The 20,889-nt window shown below is 39.3% G+C and overlaps 2 protein-coding genes across 6 annotated transcripts; one reads left to right on the top strand and one right to left on the bottom strand.

Moving 5' to 3' along the window:
- Positions 1 to 3,764: 3,764 nt before the first annotated feature.
- Positions 3,765 to 13,397, bottom strand: UTP15 (UTP15, small subunit processome component). The gene is made up of 12 exons (NM_001012606.2): positions 13,157 to 13,397; positions 12,570 to 12,662; positions 12,301 to 12,485; positions 11,047 to 11,225; positions 10,242 to 10,367; positions 9,474 to 9,609; positions 8,453 to 8,537; positions 6,056 to 6,205; positions 5,779 to 5,880; positions 5,430 to 5,563; positions 4,861 to 4,919; positions 3,765 to 4,358 (listed from the first exon to the last, which is right to left on the bottom strand). The coding sequence occupies exons 1-12, from the start codon at positions 13,244 to 13,246 to the stop codon at positions 4,135 to 4,137; spliced, it is 1,563 nt and encodes a 520-aa protein (NP_001012624.1). The 5' UTR covers positions 13,247 to 13,397; the 3' UTR covers positions 3,765 to 4,134.
- A 97-nt stretch (positions 13,398 to 13,494) lies between these two features.
- ANKRA2 (ankyrin repeat family A member 2) lies at positions 13,495 to 20,526 on the top strand. Of its 5 annotated transcripts, none has more exons than XM_040655484.2 (10): positions 13,495 to 13,559; positions 13,757 to 13,806; positions 14,071 to 14,452; positions 16,195 to 16,353; positions 17,225 to 17,290; positions 17,564 to 17,661; positions 17,832 to 17,957; positions 18,489 to 18,555; positions 18,652 to 18,732; positions 19,742 to 20,526. In XM_040655484.2, the coding sequence occupies exons 3-10, from the start codon at positions 14,164 to 14,166 to the stop codon at positions 19,795 to 19,797; spliced, it is 942 nt and encodes a 313-aa protein (XP_040511418.1). In that variant the 5' UTR covers positions 13,495 to 13,559; positions 13,757 to 13,806; positions 14,071 to 14,163; the 3' UTR covers positions 19,798 to 20,526. The 5 variants fall into 5 exon arrangements, with proteins under 5 accessions (XP_040511418.1, NP_001006565.1, XP_046761252.1 ...); NM_001006565.2 differs by having other exon boundaries at positions 13,495 to 13,527; XM_046905296.1 differs by having other exon boundaries at positions 13,495 to 13,806.
- The last annotated feature ends 363 nt before the right edge of the window (positions 20,527 to 20,889 follow it).

Genomic DNA, 20,889 nt, shown 5'->3' on the forward strand with positions numbered 1-20,889 from the left:
AAAGCATAAAAGATGAAACGTGGGGCTGTTGTTTCTTTAGCATTGCCTTCCAAGTGTAAAATGTGTGAGGTCATCCCCAAAGATGTGATCTGCAGCTAGGAAACTTGTGTTTCAAGCAGTAAAACGTAAGATCTGTTAAGATCTGGTGCTGTTCTTGCTGTTTTCTTATAAAATCTCTGACTTCTTCCTTTTGCAGTTTTTCACTGAAGCGTGTTACAGGCTCCAGCCAAGGAACGTCAGCAAATGGTGGACAACAACTATGGAGGGCATCCTGAAAGCGTCCTTGCTCAGCTTCACAACCACAACCTTCACACAATTCAAGTTCAAGTATGCATGTAAATCTAAATCAAGAATTTGGCAAGATCTGTTTGCGTTACACAAGAACTGTTAGAGCCATTGAAAGCTTTTTGTGTTCAGATGCAGAGACATGAAGCAGCCTGGAGACTAATGATTTCGCTTTGCTGGCAGTAGCAGTGAGAAATTTGCTATCCAGATAGACTTCTGCAGTACAAGGGGGTCGCCTCCACAGAACAAGGCCAAGGAACAGTTTTGGCAACCACAGAGAGGTGAGTTTGTCCTCGTGCTGCTCAAAATTTTAGCCTGTAGTCTGCTCAGAAATTTTCCTGACATAGTCCAGCCTTGTTCTGTGTTAGCAAATGCATGAGGTTGCTAATCTAAAAGGAAAATGTCTAGCAGAAGGTTAAATGATCAGATGGTGTAGAAAAAGCTATTCTACCCCAAAACCTCAGATTTTAGGTGTGCAATCCTGCTTACAGTTTTAAGCACGTGGTCCGATTTGCATTGTCTCAGCTCACTGTCCTCCCCACCCCCCTCACACCTGGTTTACAGCCCTCACAATGAGCCCCACTACGTTTTCCCCAAGGACCCTTCTCCCCCTTTGAAAAAGGTGAAGCCCAGTGCCATGCCCACAAACCTGGTACCATGTAGGCTAATTGATTGTAAAAAAAATCAAAGTTATGGTGACAGCACCAGCCACAAAGCCAGGTATTTTAAAATAAGATCCTTTGATTTGTTTCCGTGTCCTCACCCAAGGCAAGGAGGGTTTTCATTTGCAGCTTCAAGCACAGACTTGTCTCTATCAATTAATCTTACATGGCTAGGTGCCTTACTCTGTTCTGTTTTATTGTTATTATCTCATTGCTTTAAACATAAGTAAAGATGAGCTCACATCTTTTACTTGGTGTGTGTCCCCCTGTACTGACCCTGTCCATTGGCAAAACAGTGTTGCTTTGCAGCAGTGATAACAGTGACAGTGGTTCCCTCCACAGGTGCAGATTTTTGTGAGTGCAGCATGCAAGCTCTTGTTCATGGCTGGTAAAAATGTATAGCTAATAGTGGTGACTTTTGAAAACTAGTGTTTCGTAGCTGAGAATTTGATCTATCAAATAGTGTTATTGTGCTCCTTGTAGCTTTTGTGGTTTCCATGGAAATAAATAGGAGGCGTTACTTTCAGAGCAACCAATGTCTATCCTCATGATTATTCAGATTTGAGCAATATGAGTAATTCAATTTAGTAAACTAGCAGCATGGACTTTGCAGCACATCTGTTGAAAAAGAAAGGTTTTAACCCTCAGAAAGGCTGAATACTTAAATAACCCAGGAATTTATTCCAAGTGTCACTGCTTAGCACAGGTATGTAGGGAAGAGACATCAGTAGCTTTCCTGATCTCAGAGTTAAGTCTTGGTAAGAACAACCAACTAACCAGCTCATTCTCCTTTTTTCCCCCATAATTCAGTTGAAAAAAAAAGACAGGAAGGTGCAAAATTTACTCTTCTTTTTGAAAACCAGTCTATTTCTGGTTGCACTGGATTAGAGAAGCATTGTTTTTCTGCCAATTGCCCACATGAGGTGGAAGGGAAAGTCATCATGTTTCCTGCCTTCCCTTTTCAAATAACCAGATGTCAGGACTTAAAAGAAGAGATACTACCTGTCTAAAATTTGCTGCTCTGGGGAAAAAAAAATATGTTAACTGTATTTCAAAGCCAAATCAATTCTCAGATGACCTAGAAGTCTAGCAAAATGCCGTCTTCAAGAAATACCCACTTTTCCATATAGGCAGAACTGCTTTCCCGAACAGGAAACCTAATGTAAAACCCACTCCAACTCAAGGAACAGTTAGTTATTTCAAACATTTCAGTTAATGACATTTAATCTTAATGCTTCAAAATGTTAGATTCTGGGTTATTAGATAATGCACTGCTGGAGAAGTAATTACATTGCAAAACCTCGGGTTCACATTTAGAACAAAAATATTCCTGCTTGGTGCACCATCAATGCATTTTGTTAAACATTTGCTAACAGAAACCACTGCAAAAAAAAAAGGCACCTGTAAGAACTTTTCTCTATTGTCTTCTTTGAAGTTTTACCTTAACATCATAAAGTAATACTGTAAGAACAGTTTCATTGTTAGTGTTAATAACGCTTTATTTTTGCTCCTCTGCAACTTAACGGCATAGGTAACAAAAAAAAAAAAAGTAAAAAAAATTCATTTTAGTAGCATTCTTAGAAATTAAGATCTTAAATAGCACTTTTTTTTCACCTTTTGAGCAGATTTCTATTTGTGTAGATGGCACCTCAGTTGCAACCCACACAATTGCAAACCACACAATAAAACAAACTACTAAAAAATCAAACTGATCTGCTGACTTAATGTAACTTCTTCCCATACACATGAAACTTCAAGGCAGTATGGTTGCATCCTTCAGATACAAAAAATAATCCATAAAAAGTCTGAGTCTCAAGGGCTGTCCATGGTCCTCAAGTCACAGAACACCAGGCTGCAAATACAAACATCACCTCCAACAACTACTACTGAACAGCTCTGGAATGAGGCAGCTCAAGAAAGAGCTTTCCACTCTAAAACCTTCATTTTCTCTTCAGTATTAAAAAAAAAAAGTGAAGTAAATGCTGAGAAAAAACATGCTTAATGTTTGAATGGACAGACTCTTCACTACTACCTATTATCATCTTATGTCTTCAAAATATAACCAGCAAATCCCAGTAGCCAGGAATATGTGTTGGTCAAGGATGGAACAATCTTCTACTTAAAATCATACCAAGTTATACCACTAACCACCTTTTGCTGTCAGACATGACCAAAGTCCTTTTGAAGGAAATTCATATTGAATCTCAAGTAAGTTTCAACCCCCTGGAAAAATACGAAAACATATTATGAGTGGACACATCACTCAACATGCGTTGAGTGGTTTTTGTTACATCCTTCTTTCCACAGTACACCGTTTTACCTCAACAGTGTTTGGAGTTAAAAAAAATACAGAGTCACCCCAGCATCCAGAGGGGGTATACAGGATTTGTGTACGTGCAGTGCTTAGTGACATGGTTTACTGGTGAACTTATTTATGTGACGAGGTTGATGGTTGGACTTTGTGATCTTATGGGTCCTTTCTAACCTAAAATGATTCTGTTCTATGAAAAACATTAGATTCTTAATGTACAATGGAAATTATAGAAATAATGTCTCTTGGTTTTTATATAAGTGATATTTCCTCACTGGTGTTCTATTTACTCACTACATAAATTTGTTTTGCATTTGTGTTCCTTTAGATACAAGGTTCTTTTTGAAATTTAAAATTCAAGAATGCCCATTTCTTCTATTACACTAAGAAAACACAAAAAGACTACATGTACTCTTTTGTTTGCTTGTTTCTTTGTTTGTTTTGTATGAATTTCTGGAAGTTTGATGTGGAGTTGAAGCCGTGAGAAAAAACACAACACAGTCAAGTATTATCAAATACACACTTGGTTTTTATTCCTTGGTCTCCAAGTACCTGAGATGGGAGATTAATCTTAAATAAGAATGATTACATGTTCAAATTACACAAACCTGAATTATTTTCTGGTGAATAAGAAGTAAAAATCGTTGACCAGCTCTTTTAAATGAACAGTGATTTAGTACTGGATGCACAAAGCATGCTTTAAAAGTTAAGTAGCTTTGGAATGAAACTTTAAAATCTTATTGTTCAAAAAATATTACATGGAAAATCTTGAACAAGTTCTTCTTCCTATCTTAAATATCTCAGCCTCTCCAAAATTACGTCCAGGAAGGAAGAACTTCTGCAGACAGTCCACAAAGTTTATTTGTCAGATGTCATTCAGATACTTATATCCTGGTCCAGAGTCTTTGTAAGGCCATTACTTTTGTTCTCTTCCAGGTAAGTAGCTCTTTTTTCAGTCAAAGTAGCAAATAGCGCATCCATCATTCCTAAAACTTCTAACAGTTCCTCTTGATAGTCAATTTCTCTTCCTATGGCTTCCTGAAGCCTCAAGAACTGTTTATCAACAAGCGCTGACTGTCCAACCACAGGCTGATAAATGTCTGTAAAGAAAAGAGTAGATATAAAGGTCCTAAATACTAAAAACATGAAAACTGTACTGGCTACTTAAACATACATTTAAGGAATCTGGTGCTAGCCCAAGATTGTGTACAAATAAGACAACTTTGCTGGTGTTCTGAAAACAGCATAAATTATTGATGCATACTCACATCAAGTACAAACTAACAAAAAAAGAAGTTTTTACTATCTCAAATGCTAATTCAATTCACTGGAGAAACTGAAGTCACTGGTACTGTGCAAGTGTAGAAACGTGAAGAATCAAAAAAATTTGGAGACTATGAGAAGCTTCCCATACAGTGCAAATTAGATACACATTGTGGTCAAAGTTACCTAGCAAAATTTATTTTTGGACCATTCTCTCGCCACTGAGTTTATACCTATACACAAGCTTATAAAAGTTCAGTTTCTTAAAAGCGTAACACTTTTCATCTCATATTCAAGCTGGCTGCTGTGCTCTGATAATCTTTTTTGTGTTGTACTTACCAGTGATCATATCTGCAACAGTTATCAGTACTGGAGTAAACCTAGGTTCAATTACACGCCTGTAAAATTAGAACACAACCACATTTTACTGTTTTTGTAAAATGCAAATTACAAGCAGCTTTATCATGCTGGCATGCAGACACATTCTTTCCTCTCAGTGAGAACTCACAGAAGAGCATTCAGGGATACGAGACAAAACAGTTACATATGGCATGTAAACTTGAATTTTCACAGGGGCAGAGGGGCTTGGAGGACTGGCAAATGTCTCAGGTAGATGAAGACATGAGTTGCATTGAGGAAACAGAAAATAAGGGACTATGGATAAAATGTCTGTCAAAGGGGCAAGATAATCTCTCTGTGGCTTTCATAGTATCAGCAAAATCATTTTGTGCTAATACAAACTATTTCAGTGCTACAACTGAAATTCCAGACCTTCACTTTAGGAAGCAGAAGGTAAGTGAGATTGCAACTAGAGTTCCAACCATGATATCCACTATGGCCTCTATGGCAAATGCCATTAAGAAATACAAGTCTCGGGTTGTCAGACAGAACTTAAGGCAAAACAATACCTTGTCACAAAGGTAAGGAGGAGACTAATTTGCTTCTCATCTCGGCCTGCAAGCGCACTCCTTAGTGTTCCTCTGCGATTTAGTTCCTGCATAACTGCAACCGTAACTTCAGGAGTATAAAGCCTAATGTGTGGCTGGACACACAGAAGAAGAGTTTAGTACCAAAGCAGCTTCTTCATAGAAGCAAACAGGGGTTGGTATCAATTTGCACAAAAGCAAAATGAACAAAAAACATACAAGGAACCCACGCAGATTTGACTCCATTCTAGTCATACACTGAAGTTCATCTGAGATACAGAAAAAACTCCTTTAGATGACAGCATTTGCTGAGACAAAAACAACGCCTTACCTCCAGTACAGCATCAAGGGCCTTGGATGACTGAAAGCTCTTCAGCAGCTTGTCATACTTCCTCATAATACATCTTCCAGGCTTACTGACAAAGAAATCCTCCTGGAATTGAAAGACAAGTTCTAAGCAATACACGTAGGCCTACACAATTAGATAGCATAACACAAACATGTTACTACAGTCAAGCTTAAACGTCTTTGTATCTCCCCTCTCTTCAACTCAACACAAATCGAGAAATCTTGATTGCTTCAGTAAACATTTGCTCACTATGTCCTACCTGTTTTGGCATGTAATTTCTTCCTTTCACATAGGTTCTATACGCTGGCTGTCTCTTCTTTTGAGACTTTTCTTTGCTTTCTTCAGGTTTTCTGTGTTTAACATTTAGCACCCCATTGGTCATGCCTACAATTATAGTTTCATCTTCAGGCTAAAACGTAAAAATCACAGAGTTAGGAACCTGGTGTTTTGTCCTCTGATACATGTCTTATTATTGTGGCAATGAGGTCACAGACTCCACTGCAGTTGCATAGTAAATCCTTTATTATCCGCACCTACAGGCTTTTATACCTACATTAGCCTTGTCTTGTTTATCTTGCTTGGCAGCTTCTGCCCTGAATAGTCATTTTTTGTATTCCCACATATTATCATGTAGATGTTTCAATTTTTATGCTTGACAATAAAGCTCTAGTCACAATATCCTATGATTATTTAAGTTGGAAAGTACCTCTATGAGATCCTACGTTCGAACTCCCTATTTGTAACAGGATCTGCCTCAAAGCTATAACCCTAAGCAACGTTATAAATTTAATAAGCCTCTAATAAACACCTATAGAGATAGAAACTGACTAGTTAAGCAAGGCTTGTACTTTTTTTTTTTTAATATCCTTCTCACTTAGACTTCAAGCATCATCTCTAACAGTTTATCTCAAAGGGCATACAACTGGCCTTGGCTATTACAGAGTATACACGAACACATGAACAATACCTGTGAGAAAGCTATTGTAAAGCAGCAGAATTTCCAGAAACAAGTAAAAATTGTTCAAAATATCAGTCATTGGTGCATGTTCTACCTACGCAACAAAGGTTTCATTTACTGATAATAAAGGTTGTAACTTTAAATAATGCACTAGAGAAAAACTCTAATTTTACATGTAAAACAGTGGGTTCTGGCCCTTTAGTACTAATATATAGCTGTACAAAAACATTAAACGTGTTCAGCTGAATGCTCAACAGCTGTGATAAGTAAATAAGAAATTGGAAATTACTACATCAGAAGTAAAAAAATAAGGAGGTTAATATGGCACTAAATAAATCCATGGCATGCCCAAATCTTAAATCCTATGCATATCATATTCTCAGATAGCAGCAGCAGATTTAGAATAGAAGAATCAAAAAAACCCTAAGGAAAATAAGAAGTTGGACTGATTTAAGGCGTAATTCTACTCCTTAGTGAGGAATTTAGTGAAGGTTAAAACTTTGTACAATAGGAGACTGAATAAGTTTATGTAAGAGAAATTATTTGAGTTACACAGAAGCTGCATTCTAGTCAGCCATTTTTTCATCTAAAAATAACCATGGAGTTCGGGAGAACATTGGGAGATTTATCATGCACACTTTTCTTGCTTTCAGTTTTACATAAGTATCTGCTAATGGCTGCAGTTGAAAGCAGAACCCGCGACAGACCAATCTTTGGTTTGACCCAGCAGAATCAGTTCTATGTTCTCATTTGATCATGTGATTTTCAGGTGTCAACCAGAAAGAAAAAACTATGTCTCAAAATATTCATACACGGCCACACAAATGCCAAACCACAAGAACTGCATGTATTTTGCAGCTGCAGCACAAGTTCAAAGCATACAGATTTTGTGGTTCTGGTAAAATACACCCCATTGCATTCAAAACCCAACTAACTGCAGTTCTCTGAGGAAGAACAAGGTGGGAAATACAGGAAGGAAGATTTCTTGACCTCCACAACCCATTTCCCCTCTGTTCCAGAAAAGCAGGACATTAAAGCAGCAAAGGCAGTCACTGTCCCTCTTACATAGCTTTCAGAGGCTACATCATGACAAGGCTGATCTAGCAAATGGTGCCCACCTTCACAATTTTACCCAACTGGTCTGTTATCCATCAACACTCAAATACTTCAGAGAAATAAGTACCTTTGTTTTCCTTTTCCAAAAGGAAAATACATGTGCCTCAGCAAATGCATTTGTTTATGCTCATACCCCAGGCATTTTCCTTTTCCTCAGATGAATTTAACACCAACAACTTCTACGACAGGTTCATCCTATTCCAGATACTTCAAACAACATTTTAGCTACTTTTTCAATTTATCACCCCCAGAGAAGACATACACAGGTCCTGAAAAGCAAGCAATGAGTAACACTCTCCTGAAAAATCAGAAGGACTTCCCTATATACATCCTCCGTGCTATATGCAGCCTCTGATAAACACAAAATCTTGTACAGATCTGATCAAGTAACGTCTGGGATATTAACCTGTTACATTTAAAACCTTTTCATACAGTCTTACTCAGAAGAAATATATTCACTGATCCTAATTCACAAGCACAGTATTATTGTGAAACATCTAATAGCAATGAAAGTAGTATCACTTCAGTGACTTACCTGTTTACAGTAAATACTTTGCTTAAAACAATTTCTCAAGCACTTACCGACAATGCAAGACTGAGGATGGATGTTGCATAGTTAAAGCTGTGGACTACTTTGTAGGAAGTTGTACTGTAGATCTTCACATGCCTACATAAAGCAGTAATTATTAAAAAAATTGTTACTAATGCGTTATTGATGAAAACTCTGTGTTTACATTCTCACCTCTTAAGAGATCATTTAAGAAAACCAAACATATAAACAAAGTTTTTTTCCATGTTACCAGCAAGCATCTTAGCTTTTACCTCTCCTGCAATAACAGAAAGACTCCAAAAAAGATCCAGAAAAGACAAGAAAGTTTTATCCTTATGCCAAAAAGATGAAGGACAGAAAAAGAAACTGAAGGCAGATGTAGTCACAATCCGACTTCAGTAATGTTTATTAAAAAACAGTAGGACAGTGTTTCCTCCTAACCGTTCTTAAATTTTAAATAGATGATTAATTGACAATTTCTGGATGTAAATCCATGGCTAATTTTGCATCCAGCTGCCCTTTAGCTATTTGATTGAAGATGAGAAAAAATTCACAAACTGGGGGAAAAAACAGCAGTGATCCTGAAACAAGTATGAGCTCTGCTGTTACAATCAGTGAATGACCAGTAGCTACATGGTTGGTGTGATCCTCATGCTTCCTGACTGCACAGCTTGAGAAACCTAGGCAGTACAACAGGGAGTGCAGCAGAGAAGCAATCCAACAGACCACTGTCATTTCACACTACTTCATATTTCTGAGGTGTCAGAGACAACAGGTTGAGTATCTGAACTCTGCAATAAAATTAAAAAAGCAACAACAACCAGCCTTGCAAAGAAGGACATAACGCACCTCTGCACCTTGGGTACACTCCTGTTGACAGTCTCATTTCAAGGGGGACACAATATATGTTTTTAAACAAATTACATCCCTAACAGCTAGAAGGGTTTAAGCTTAATAAATGTACACAGCTTCATGCTGATGTAGAATTACTTTCAAAGGGGGGGAAAAAAAAAAAAAGATTTAAATCACAGAAAAGTCACAAAACATACTAACCTGTCCAGGGATCCTGACAGTAGCCTTTGTCCAGAGCTGTTCAGGCACAAGCAAGTTACAGTTTTATGATGATTTTTAAGTGAAACTAGTAATTGTCCACCTTTCAGTACATCCCAAACTTTGACATATCGACCTCCTATAAGAAAGAAGCACACAAAAAAGCTGGACAGACACACAGATTTATGCTTGTCTGAAGTTTTCACACAGTGATACAGTGCCACCTTTGCAGCACAGAGGTTCCTGTACCTATTCACCCTCCCAGTCCATTCTGACTATCCTCTGAGACAAGACACATTACATGTCTGCCTTTTCTTTTTTTTAGGTCATTTTGCAGGCATAACTGAATGATTCAACATACTCTCTACAAAAAGGATTTATATGCCACTGGATGATAAGACTTCTCACGCAACAGCAAGAAGAGAATAAAAACCTTGCTGTGTGTGATTAAGAGACCGATACTGTCACACCTTTCCAAAACACTTCTTAAATATGTTCATCCCTTCACTTTAGCACTGGACCAATTACATCTGTACCTCTTCATTAAAAACATACTATTATTTTTTGACTGATTACAAGAAAAGCAAATCAGAGACAAGAAGACCACTAGCTTCACCATGAAGATCAACACAGACTCCCATGGAAGATCTCTGAGAAATCCAGTTGATCCATATTTATCAATACATGACCAAATGAAAACACCACACAAGAAGGAACCAACTGAACTCAAGCTAGATCACACAGAAAACTCAGTTAATTTTATTCAAGTACCTGCAGACACTAGAAGACCTCCAGAAGGGAAGAGAAGGACACTCTCCACAGGATGACCATGTTCTATTGTCATGACACTGCTCTTTGTTCGTGCATCAAATACCTTCACAGTGTGATCGTAGGAACCTGAAACAATACCGTAACTAGTTTCAGCTACATAATTTAACTTATTTTAGGAATTAAAACAGCCACCTGCTACAATTTAAAGGCGTTCTTGCCCAATGGAAACAGCTTTAAACCATATATTTAAAAATTCTAGTGGTTTACTGATGTTAATATGCCAGAAAAACTGCTGAAACCTAGTGCCCTGTGACCTCTAAAGTCAGAAAAACTGGATTTTTTCATACTACTTTAATTTACAACTTCAGCATAAATTAATACAGAGTTGCTGGTAAGAAACACAAAAGCAACTGATTTTAAATACTCCTCACAAGACATTTCATTTCCAAGCCTGCAAGTTTTAAGGTGTACAAACAACAGTGGAACTAGCACTCTTCTGAAACATCATAAAACATCAGATCCACTGAAAACACACAATCACAGCTTTTCTTAAACTTCCAAAAGCAAGTCAGAACAATCCCATTAACCTTAACAGGGTATAGCAAGATGTTTAACACTTACAGTTTCCCTACAAACATCACTATTTGGCTTGGAAAGCAAGCAAAAGAACACACTAGGCCCTGAGCAGGAAAACACATCCTTCAAGTTTAAAATAAAATAAACAAGTTGCTACTATATCAAAAGCTTCCCGCGCTTTTCTTCAGTTCTAGCCAAAAGAAGCATATATTAAGAAAGAAAATCAAACCTGTTATAAAGACATCTCCATTCAGTTTACTTGCACAGCCACATCTCACATAGTCACTGTGCTCACTGTAGGACACTATTTCTGTTGCACTCGGAATATCCCACAAACTCGATGAGTAATCATCGCCACCAGAAAATATTCGGTACTTATCAGACAGGAAGCCCACCACATGAACAGCTCTAGAAACCAAAGTCCACAACAACCAAAGTTAAAATACTCTGTCATTTCCATAACACTGCATCAAAAACTCGTTAACGGAGGGCATTCTCTCAAGCCTGAAAACACAAAGTATTTGCTATTGGAAGCTACAGACCCTCACTTCAGAAGTTAAGAACAGTTTAGGTTTTACAGCTTCAGACAGGAAAGGATCTTTCATTTTGGATCACACCTGCTGTACGTGAAAGGTTTTAAAGGACTACTGGATGCTTGTTCGAGACATGTAAATCCTGTATTTATTGCTTAGAGGTCTATGTGCTAGCTTAATCCTTTAGACCACATTTACAATATTGACCTTTAAGTAAGACAAGGTTGGACACTTCATGGCCCTTAAAAATCACTGTTGAAATTACTAATATAACAACAGAAAGTGACTTCAACTCATAAAACAGGTATGGTAAATTTTGTAACAGTTAGATTAACCTAAAAGTTACAACATAAGATAAAACCTTATCTAAAAGCAGAGAGCTCAAATGGAAATACAGTCTCAAGTTCTCTGTGGTTGCTTTCCTATGAGGAAGGATGATTGTTACTTTCCATAAAATTAAGTCACTCACAGGTCTTGAGAAGGCAGCAATTTGCCAAATCAAAGTATTATCACTGTTTTCTATCTGGGACATCAGAACTTCTCTTCCACATTTTTCCCTGCCCAGATGTGTTTTTTTTTTTTCTTTAAAGTTTAAAAAGTGCACTTGTTATAACTGTTTCTCCTAGCAACAAATAAAATTTGTCTGTCAACACACGCAGGCATGAAACTGTGTCTATGCAACACATTAACAGTCATCTCCCTGAATTAGAATATGTACTTATTCTTCTTGAGTCTTGTCTCAAGAAGAATCTTGACTCCAGTCATACTCAGAATTAAAAACAACACTGTCAGTGCAATTCATAACTCAATTTTAAAATCCATTTTTCAGCAATATGTGCAACAGTTGCAGGCACCTGATTAATACTGCTCAGATTTTTAGCAACATGCAAAGCAGACGCATGTAAATACACAAAATAAACTTATACATGCAAAGAGCAAGACTGTCTTACTTCGTATGACCATCAAATTGCCTCAGGGGTGCTCTTCCACTAATATCAAAGAGGCGAATGCTGCCTTCCTCGCTGCCAGCAACAAGCAATTTGCCATCATCCCTGTACGTGGCACAATAGGCGGCATCTTTGAAGCGAGAAAATGTCTTAATTGGTTCCTGAGAATAGCGTCCATAGATGTGGACCTAGCAAAACAAGAAGACATTATCTTTGCTCAAGGGGTTGCAGTTTAAAAGCAGCAACATAACAACCTCGCAACAGCCACTCACCCTCGAGGAGGCTGTGACAGCGTAGTTATATGGAGGAACTGGAGAGAAGTCTATTTTATTTATTGCACCAAACTCCTTAATCTGAACAGGTGTCTAAAAGAGTAAAAATAAAGACAGTTAAATACACATAGGAACACCATCAAAAATGACAATAATGTAGAGAAAAATCTCTTCCTGCTCCTGAGCTCAAAACGCTATTTGGAACAAAATCTCTGAAGCACCATCCCATTAGGTTTCTTTTTCCCCAGGCTGCTTTTACTTTCATGCTCTTTTCCCTCTTCATGCATTATAACTGAGCCGTTAATTACACCCTTTGCCTGAAAGGGGGAAAAAAAAAAAAAAAAAAAAGTCCTATTAACTCAGAATACTTCGATTACTCCAACAGAAGCAGTAAGAAATACTTCAGGACAGCCAGGACGGCTGCTGGCCCAGCCTGGGATGCAGACTGCCCCAGCTGCAAACGCAGGTGCCGAGTCTCCCTACGCCACGAGCGCGGCCCGTCCAGCACACGGAGCCCGCGGAGCCAGCTGCAGCCCCGCGCTGACGGAAGGCGAACAGCGCTGCCCCGGCCCCGGGGCCCTTCCCACCTTGTACCCCCGCCAGTACAGCGTGTCCTGCGTGATCTTCTCCCCAAGCTTCGGCACCGCCGGGATCACGACGGGCTTGTAGGACGCCATGGCTGAGCCGAAGGAGGGGCCGGGAGAAGAACGGAGGTCTCTGAGGGTACCGCCGAGGTGCTGCGGAGGAACGCGGCCTGCCGCCTCAGAGCGCAAGGAGCAGGCCACGCCGCGCCGCCATAGCTACCCTCGCACAGCCTCGCGGACAGACAGCACGCCGGCGGACATCTACGTCATCAGCGGGCGCCGCCACCTGACCAATCTCAAGGCTGCGAGGCGGAAGTGACGTCCTCCCCCCCTCACGGTGAGGCGGAAGTGATGAGTTACACTCCCTGGGAGCGGTAAGACGTCACTTTCTCCTCATCGCGGGGAGGTAAGCGCGGAGCGCGGTCACGGCCTCGCTGGGATCCTGCCGCAGCTTTCCTCAGGGCCTTCCTCCATCCGTCGGCTGCTTCCCTGCTAAAAAGGACCCGTCGTCTCCTGGGGCGTGCGCTGGGGCGCTCTTGTTTTTGTACAGTTCGCTTGGGTGGTGGATCGTGAAGGGGCAGAGTCGTTTGTGTTTTCCTTCAGGTCTGATGCTGAGAAGATAATTCACCTCGCGGCGCCTTTCTTTGCTTAGGGTGAGTAGGGGTGGATGCGTTTTGTTCTTTGCATGTTTTGTCTTGTTTTTCTTATGAACAGACTGATATCCAAAAATGAAGCTCCCACCACCCACACTGAAGAAAGGCTGGAGCATCCACTTGGTTAAAAGCTTTTGGCTATAGTAACGTTGGGATTTCTAAAGGATTTAACTACCTAAAGCAAAGGTGATAGGCCTAAATGATGCGTGCACAATGTATTTTTATGTGTCACTTCACCAGTATCTTATCTATGTTTGACTGCAGGTTGGACCTCTTTGGAGCTTGGCTGACCAGAGCTGCTCTTGGCTGGAAACCATGAGGAAACATTTTCCATAAAAGTGTCACACAACTGAAGCCATGGCATCATCAGCTAACTTAGACACTGGGGCCCAGCTAATTGTGGAAGAGTGTACCACTAGTTACAGCCTTCCACCCATGCCAGACATCAAGGTGGAGCACCAGCTTGACTCCAGCACAGAGGAGGGCCCATCCCAGAGCGTGGCCATGGGCATGAAGTTCATTTTACCCAATAGATTTGATATGAACGTCTGCTCGCGGTTTGTGAAGTCTTTGAATGAGGAGGACAGTAAAAATATTCAAGACCAAGTTAACTCTGACCTGGAAGTGGCATCTGTCCTGTTTAAAGGTTGAACTTTTATGGTACAAATTGTTATGTCTAGACTGTGTCATCATGCTACATTTTTTAAAAAGCCTCTGTCATGTATGTGTGTTAATCAGTGATAGCATCTAAGATATTTTCTGCTAGCATTTTTTTTTTAATACACTTGATGGCTTATTGCCGTATAATTCATTTCACCCAGGATTTTTTATCGTGCTTTTAGGTTTGTTGGTTTGGTTTTTTAATCGAAAAAGTTGAAAAAGTAAGAGCACAAAAAGCTTTTAATTTATAAAGAGCTGATGCAGATTTTAAAAACAAGGTTATTTCTGGTAGCGGGCTCTCTTACGTGAAAGTCTAAGATGAGCTATACCACGTTGAATGTGTGTGTCTTTACAAAACTTTAGTGAAGGCACTGTGTGGTCATTTCAGCTTCAGTGGCTTTCTGGACCATGTTTTATGTTTCCACTACTACGATGACAGACTAACATCGGTCATACAGTTGACTTTGTCATAGCCATATGGCTGCACAAAGCCTGTAGTCACTGTAGTGTTTATCTTGCTAATTCGGTTTGAAAGTGAATACTGCTACCATTCTGTAAATTGTTCCCTGCAGCTGATCTCTAACCAGTTCTGTCCAGCTTCATGAGAATTAATCTCTGCTCTTTAATGGCAGAGCGTATTGATGGGGAAAAAAGAATTTAAGAATTCTATTTACCCTTAAAAAGTGTGGGTTTTTTCAGTGTTTGCTTCAGTATTTTGGACTCTGAGTAGTTTGCCACTTCTTTATGTTGAATTTGACACTTTGCCTATAACAAATACAAACACAGACCTACTGAGGATTTTCTGTGAATGTGTGATTTCACTGATCTGTGTTTAAAGGCCCTAAGTGCTTTTTAGTGGAGCTGCAGACTTGTATGAGAGATTTGGACCTGTCAGCAATAGGGTAGTTCTTCTTAGATAACAATTGCAAGCCTTTTGGAAGTAGTCCTGCAGATCCAGGGTCAAAAATCCCTGGTAGGTCATTTAATTTGATAACTTTGGCTGTAGCTGTTTTGCAAACAAAGTGTAATTTTGTGTTTATCCTGTTACCCTGTTCTTCTTACTGGTTCTCTTACGAAATTTGTACTTGGATTTACAACCACAGGGTTCTCTATACAGTGAATTCTGTGTGCATGTCAATTAGTTTCCTGTCACTGATTGTTACTGCACAGTGGTTTTCCATCAGTTTAGCCAATAATGGAGTTTAACCCTTTAATAATTGGCTTCACAGCTACTTCTGTTGCATTTTCTGTAAGCTGGTTTGTAATATCTCTATCCCTGCTGGATAAACATTTACAAGATATCTGTAATGCAGTTATAATTTTATCCAACAGGAGTGGAAGAAGTCCTGGTGAAGACCAGGGCTGCATCATGTTCTTTGCACTGGAGAGTGGTAGCAAGAGTATTGAATGCCAAGGAATAGCTGATAAATCCATGCCAGATGTGTTGGAGATCTAGGCAAAAAGTTTCCTCACTTGGACAGCAAATTGTCTCTGGGTGACATGCCATATTTAACATGTGGGCTACTAGCATTGTTTTTATGTCAGAATTGAAAACAGCTCTTTGATCAACTCACATAGTACACAGTAGAAAAAGTACATGCTACATAGCTCATGCAGCGTGTGTTTGAAAAGATCTTATGGTATTGGTGCTTTCTAACTTGATCAGAATCTGTAGCTTTGATTTAATTATCTTCCTGATACTAAAATTGTCTATTTTCTCTGATGTAGCTGAATGCAACATCCATACTTCTCCTTCACCTGGTATCCAAGTAAGACATGTTTATACTCCATCAACTACTAAGCATTTCTCACCAATAAAACAATCAACTACCCTAACTAACAAACATAGGGGAAATGAAGTTTCTACAACACCTCTGCTTGTAAATTGTAAGTATCCTTCTGCCTTTTAGCTAATAATTATGTTGAGAACTGCAAGTTCAATGCTTGCCGTGTCCAGTGTCACAGTGTTCCAGCCTGCTTTGAATTCATGACTGAAGTGTATTTTCCAGAAAAGGGTCCAGTTCTTGATTTGAAAAGCAGAGACAAAGATTTACTTACTGTGTAGCTCTGAGATCATTTATTGTATATATTTCTTCCTGTGCATCTTTCAGATTTGCCCCAGGTTGTGGTTGTCAGAACCATGCACCTGTGCAGTATACCTGTGGGATCAGAGGGTTCTCTTTTGTAACTCCTTAAAGAGTTCTACTGTCTTTATGGCTTGGTACTTCTGATTAAAAATAAAAAAAAAACCAACTCACCACTTTATTCTTCCCTGGTAGATGTCATGTTGTACATAGTTCTGTAATGTCTGCTCTGTCCCATGTTGTAGAGAATAAGAGTCACTGTGGCTTCCAGATAGTTTTTGATCTCTTCACATAATAAATGTCATTTGTAAATTACACAATGGTAAAATATCAAAATAAGTTTGTTTTAATTTAATAAATGTTCTTGACATGCTCTTGGGTTGCTGACAAAACTTGGGAGAGGGTAACATGTTGCCTTCTGAGAAGTCAGTGTAAGAAGCACCTATTACCTTTAGTATAATTTCTACGTTAATAAACAAATTATGAAAACCTATGAAATTATTTGGAAAGTTCTCACATTTTATGGTAACAATTCAGAGGAAAAGGTGATATATATCTACATTGTCATGTCTGGACTCTGTATAGCTCAAGCCAACAGATGTTCTGTGCCCACCTCCAAACATCAGAATGAAAACTGATATGCATATCACCTCTTCTTGCTTTCATTTCTGCAGCTTTATCAGTTCACCAGCTGGCTGCCCAGGGAGAAATGTTGTATCTGGCCACGCGTATTGAACAGGGTGAGTCTGAGGGAAGGTTAAATACCTCCCTCTTTATCTCGTGCATTTATGTCCTGCTACACTCAACTTTTTCCCTGAGGCTGCATTAAAGAGATCTCCAAATCTGGTGCGATTGAGAGTCCCTTCCAACTTTTGACTTCAAGATTTGAATGACTTCAGAACATGCTCCTAACTCAGTCCATTCACAATGGATATGCCTAAGCATTGATTCTACCAGCTCAAACCATATACTAGTGAAAGGGATTAATAAGTTGTATATTTTGCTTTGAACAGAAAATGTAATCAATCATAAGGATGAAGAAGGATTTACCCCTCTGATGTGGGCTGCAGCTCATGGGCAGATAGCAGTAGTGGAATTTCTCCTCCAGAATGTAAGGAAAAAGAGCACACCTCATTTTAAATTTCTTCATTTCCTTTGTAGCTTATTTTCCCTACGTTTTGTCAGTTCTACTATATATTTAAAACTTGTAAAGTTATCTGTAAAATTTCACTTCCAAACAAATTGGTTAACTTGCTTTTTTTTTTTTTTCCATTATTTCAGGGTGCAGATCCTCAGATTTTGGGGAAAGGGAGAGAAAGTGCTCTCTCACTGGCTTGCAGCAAAGGGTACACAGATATTGTGAAAATGCTGCTCGACTGTGGAGTTGATGTCAATGAGTATGACTGGGTAAGACCCTAGCTTGAATTTACATCGGTGTATGCTTTGGTCAGAACTTCAAAGCAGAGCACAGCGTTGGCTTGGATTTTAAATTGTTCTCCCAACCTTACATAGGATGTCCTTTGATTACGTAAAAGTTGGCGCTGCTTTCTGACTTTCTGGTAAAAAAAGAGAGTGAAACTAATGCTGAGTCCTATTATAAGTGTGAGCTTACAATATCACTGGTAGATGAACAAAGATGGAATTTATAAAGAACTAAAACCAATAACCTGATTTTTGTGTAAAACTCATGAAGTCTCGTTCCAATATCACAGAATGGCCTGGGTTGAAGGGCACCTCAAAGACCATCTAGTTTCAACTTCTCTGCTGTGGGCAGGGTTGCCAGCCATTAGACCAGGCTGTCCAGAGCCACATCCAGCCTGGCCTTGAATGCCTCCAAGGATGAATATGTGATATATGGAACTATACTGGTATGCTAAGGACTTAAAATTCCAGGCCACTCAATTGCTAAGTGTTTAAGGCTTTTTACTGCTTTTGCAGAATGGAGGTACACCTCTACTGTACGCAGTGCACGGGAACCATGTGAAATGCGTAAAAATTCTTCTTGGTAAGCAGCCTATCCAAAATGAATTATCAGTACAGATGTGCTATCAGTTCTTACTGTCAGAAATCTGACTTGGTTTTCTTTTCATGTTTTGCATAGAAAGTGGTGCTGATCCAACTATCGAAACAGATGCTGGCTATAATTCCATGGATTTGGCTGTAGCCTTGGGCTATCGGAGTGGTAGGTATTGCAAATGTACATTCTTTGATTTTTGATTTTGCTGCTCCTTGTTCATGCAGCTGCTGTAATGGCCTTATAGAGTTTTATTAGTTGTAAAGCTGAAAGAAGATCCCTGTCCTCAGAGCCTTAACACACCTAAATATATCAGTACAAAATCAGTATTTTTCCTTATTGGTTCAGAAAGCCAGGTCCCTGGTGAGAAAATGGCACTAGCATGGATCTGCATCTGTGGGCACGTATAAGGGCATGTGTAGGTCTGTTGCAGTCATGATCCAGGCAGGGAGAGATGAGCTGCTCCCCAGCCCTGTGCAAGGATTGTGGGTTGTACTGGGCAATAATAACAGTGCCTCCAGCCCTTCCAAACCACTCAACCCAGTGCACTGTTTCGTTGGCATGTGATGCAGTTTGCAAAACTTCTTGGTTGTACTAGCTCTGGTTTGCCTTGAAGGCAGACGTAAATAATGCTGAGATTAGTGAAGCAGTGTACGTTATTTGGCTCTGGAAGACAAAGAGGCAAAAATAGGATTCTTCACTGTTTTTTTTTTTTTCCTCATGCTGCCTTCAGTTTGAAAGCTGTGAAGTGTCTGTTGTTAAAGAATCTGGAACTGAATCTAAAATAAGCCAGAACTGCACATGTTGGTCCTACAAGCAGAGCCCTACACGTATGGGGGAGCTAGTAACTTCAGAGGTATCTAGATGTAGCTCCTTCAAGAGCTCAACCTCAAAATGCTTGAGAGACCTAGTTTCTAATAAGCCATTTATACATTTTAAGATTTGCTTGGTATATGCCTATTCAAACCAGAGAACAGATCATTGTCCCCAAAAACCATCTGCCTTCAAACCACTTATGTTGTTTTTGATTATGGGGTTCTTTTCTGAAGGGATGTAAACTCCCTTCTCAGAGTGAAATAATTCCTGTCTGTCAGCATCTGCCAGAAAAAATAGTACAGACCTTAAAGACTTGAAAAAACTTCGAACCCTAATTAACCAGATCATTTCTTGACTTTAGTTCAGCAGGTTATTGAGTCGCATTTATTAAAGCTACTTCAGAGTATCAAGGAATAACGGCTGGTTCTTCTGTGGCTGTCAGTTCTCTTCTTCAAGGTTTTGACTCCGTTTTAGCCCTGTAATCACTGAGAAGAGGTGTTTGTTTTGTAAGCTTACCTCAGTTCAGCTATTTGCTGGTTTTACTTAAGCCAGGCATGTCCAACCTGCAGCCTGCCCCACACCATCATGTCAGTGGCTCTGTCAAACAGTGTTACTGTGCTCTATGTATCAGTTGTATTCTCCATGGAAATAAATAGGATACATTACTTCTGAAACAACTAACATATTTGCATCCCAAGATAATTCCTATTCACCCATTTTGGCCCAAACAAGCTGACAGGTTGGACACCCATGACTTAAGCTTTTAAATATGCTTTCTCTTTCATAGAAACATGTGATGTCATCCTTTTCTTAAATGTATTTTATATAACGTTGAAAGAAAAGGTCTGTTGTCATGCATGAAAAACTGAGTAAAACCTGTTTTCACCCTATAAGTGTTCACATAGTGCACTGGATGGCACAGTGCCAAGTGTTCTCCTTGATCATATCCTTGATACATATTCACAGGAAGATGATTGTTTAGGTACTGATGTATGTCACCATAGAAAATAGATGTTTTTACTGTTAATAGTATCCAAATGTATGCCACATGTGATTGTTTTCAAGATCTTTGGCTAATATTATTGTGTTAACTATTGTCTTTGTATGATTTTTAAGAAGGTAATAAATTTAATTACGTTGGTGGTAGTTTTGATTCCTGGCTGATTTATTTCCATATCCTGCCTTCTTCTTTTCATGAAACAACTGGACCAAAATGTTCTTCATATAGACTTACCTGGTATAAGGAAGTCCAAGTGCAGAATATATAGCTCCTAAATATCCTCCCTGCACTGGCTGAGCAGAAGATATCAACAGTGTGGGAAAAGAAGCCAGAACCTACTGCAGTCCAGCTGCCTTAAGCTGATGCATGGTACTTTCCATGTCCTGCTGTACCTGCTTGAGCTAGAACTGCACTATGGTTTTGAATAATTGAAAAAGTAGGCAATGTTAAATGATTTCCTGAGACCCCGCACTTATACAGAACTACACTTGAGTGATGAACACATGATA

Source organism: Gallus gallus, chromosome Z (genome assembly GCF_016699485.2).
Source record: "Gallus gallus isolate bGalGal1 chromosome Z, bGalGal1.mat.broiler.GRCg7b, whole genome shotgun sequence".
NCBI classification, from domain to species: Eukaryota; Metazoa; Chordata; class Aves; order Galliformes; family Phasianidae; genus Gallus; species Gallus gallus.

Bases quoted from the DNA above. Each gene is read 5' to 3' on its own strand.
- UTP15 (NM_001012606.2), bottom strand. From the start codon at position 13,246: ATGGCGTCCTACAAGCCCGTCGTGATCCCGGCGGTGCCGAAGCTTGGG. The intron at 5,564-5,778 runs GTAAGGCGTTGT...CTGTGTGTCCAG, and splicing joins CCCTTGATGCTGTACTGGAG to CCACACATTAGGCTTTATAC. The intron at 4,359-4,860 runs GTAAGTACAACA...TTTTCTTTACAG, and splicing joins TGTTGCAGATATGATCACTG to ACATTTATCAGCCTGTGGTT.
- ANKRA2 (XM_046905296.1), top strand. From the start codon at position 14,164: ATGGCATCATCAGCTAACTTAGACACTGGGGCCCAGCTAATTGTGGAA. The intron at 17,662-17,831 runs GTAAGGAAAAAG...CCATTATTTCAG, and splicing joins TGGAATTTCTCCTCCAGAAT to GGTGCAGATCCTCAGATTTT. The intron at 18,556-18,651 runs GTAAGCAGCCTA...TGTTTTGCATAG, and splicing joins ATGCGTAAAAATTCTTCTTG to AAAGTGGTGCTGATCCAACT.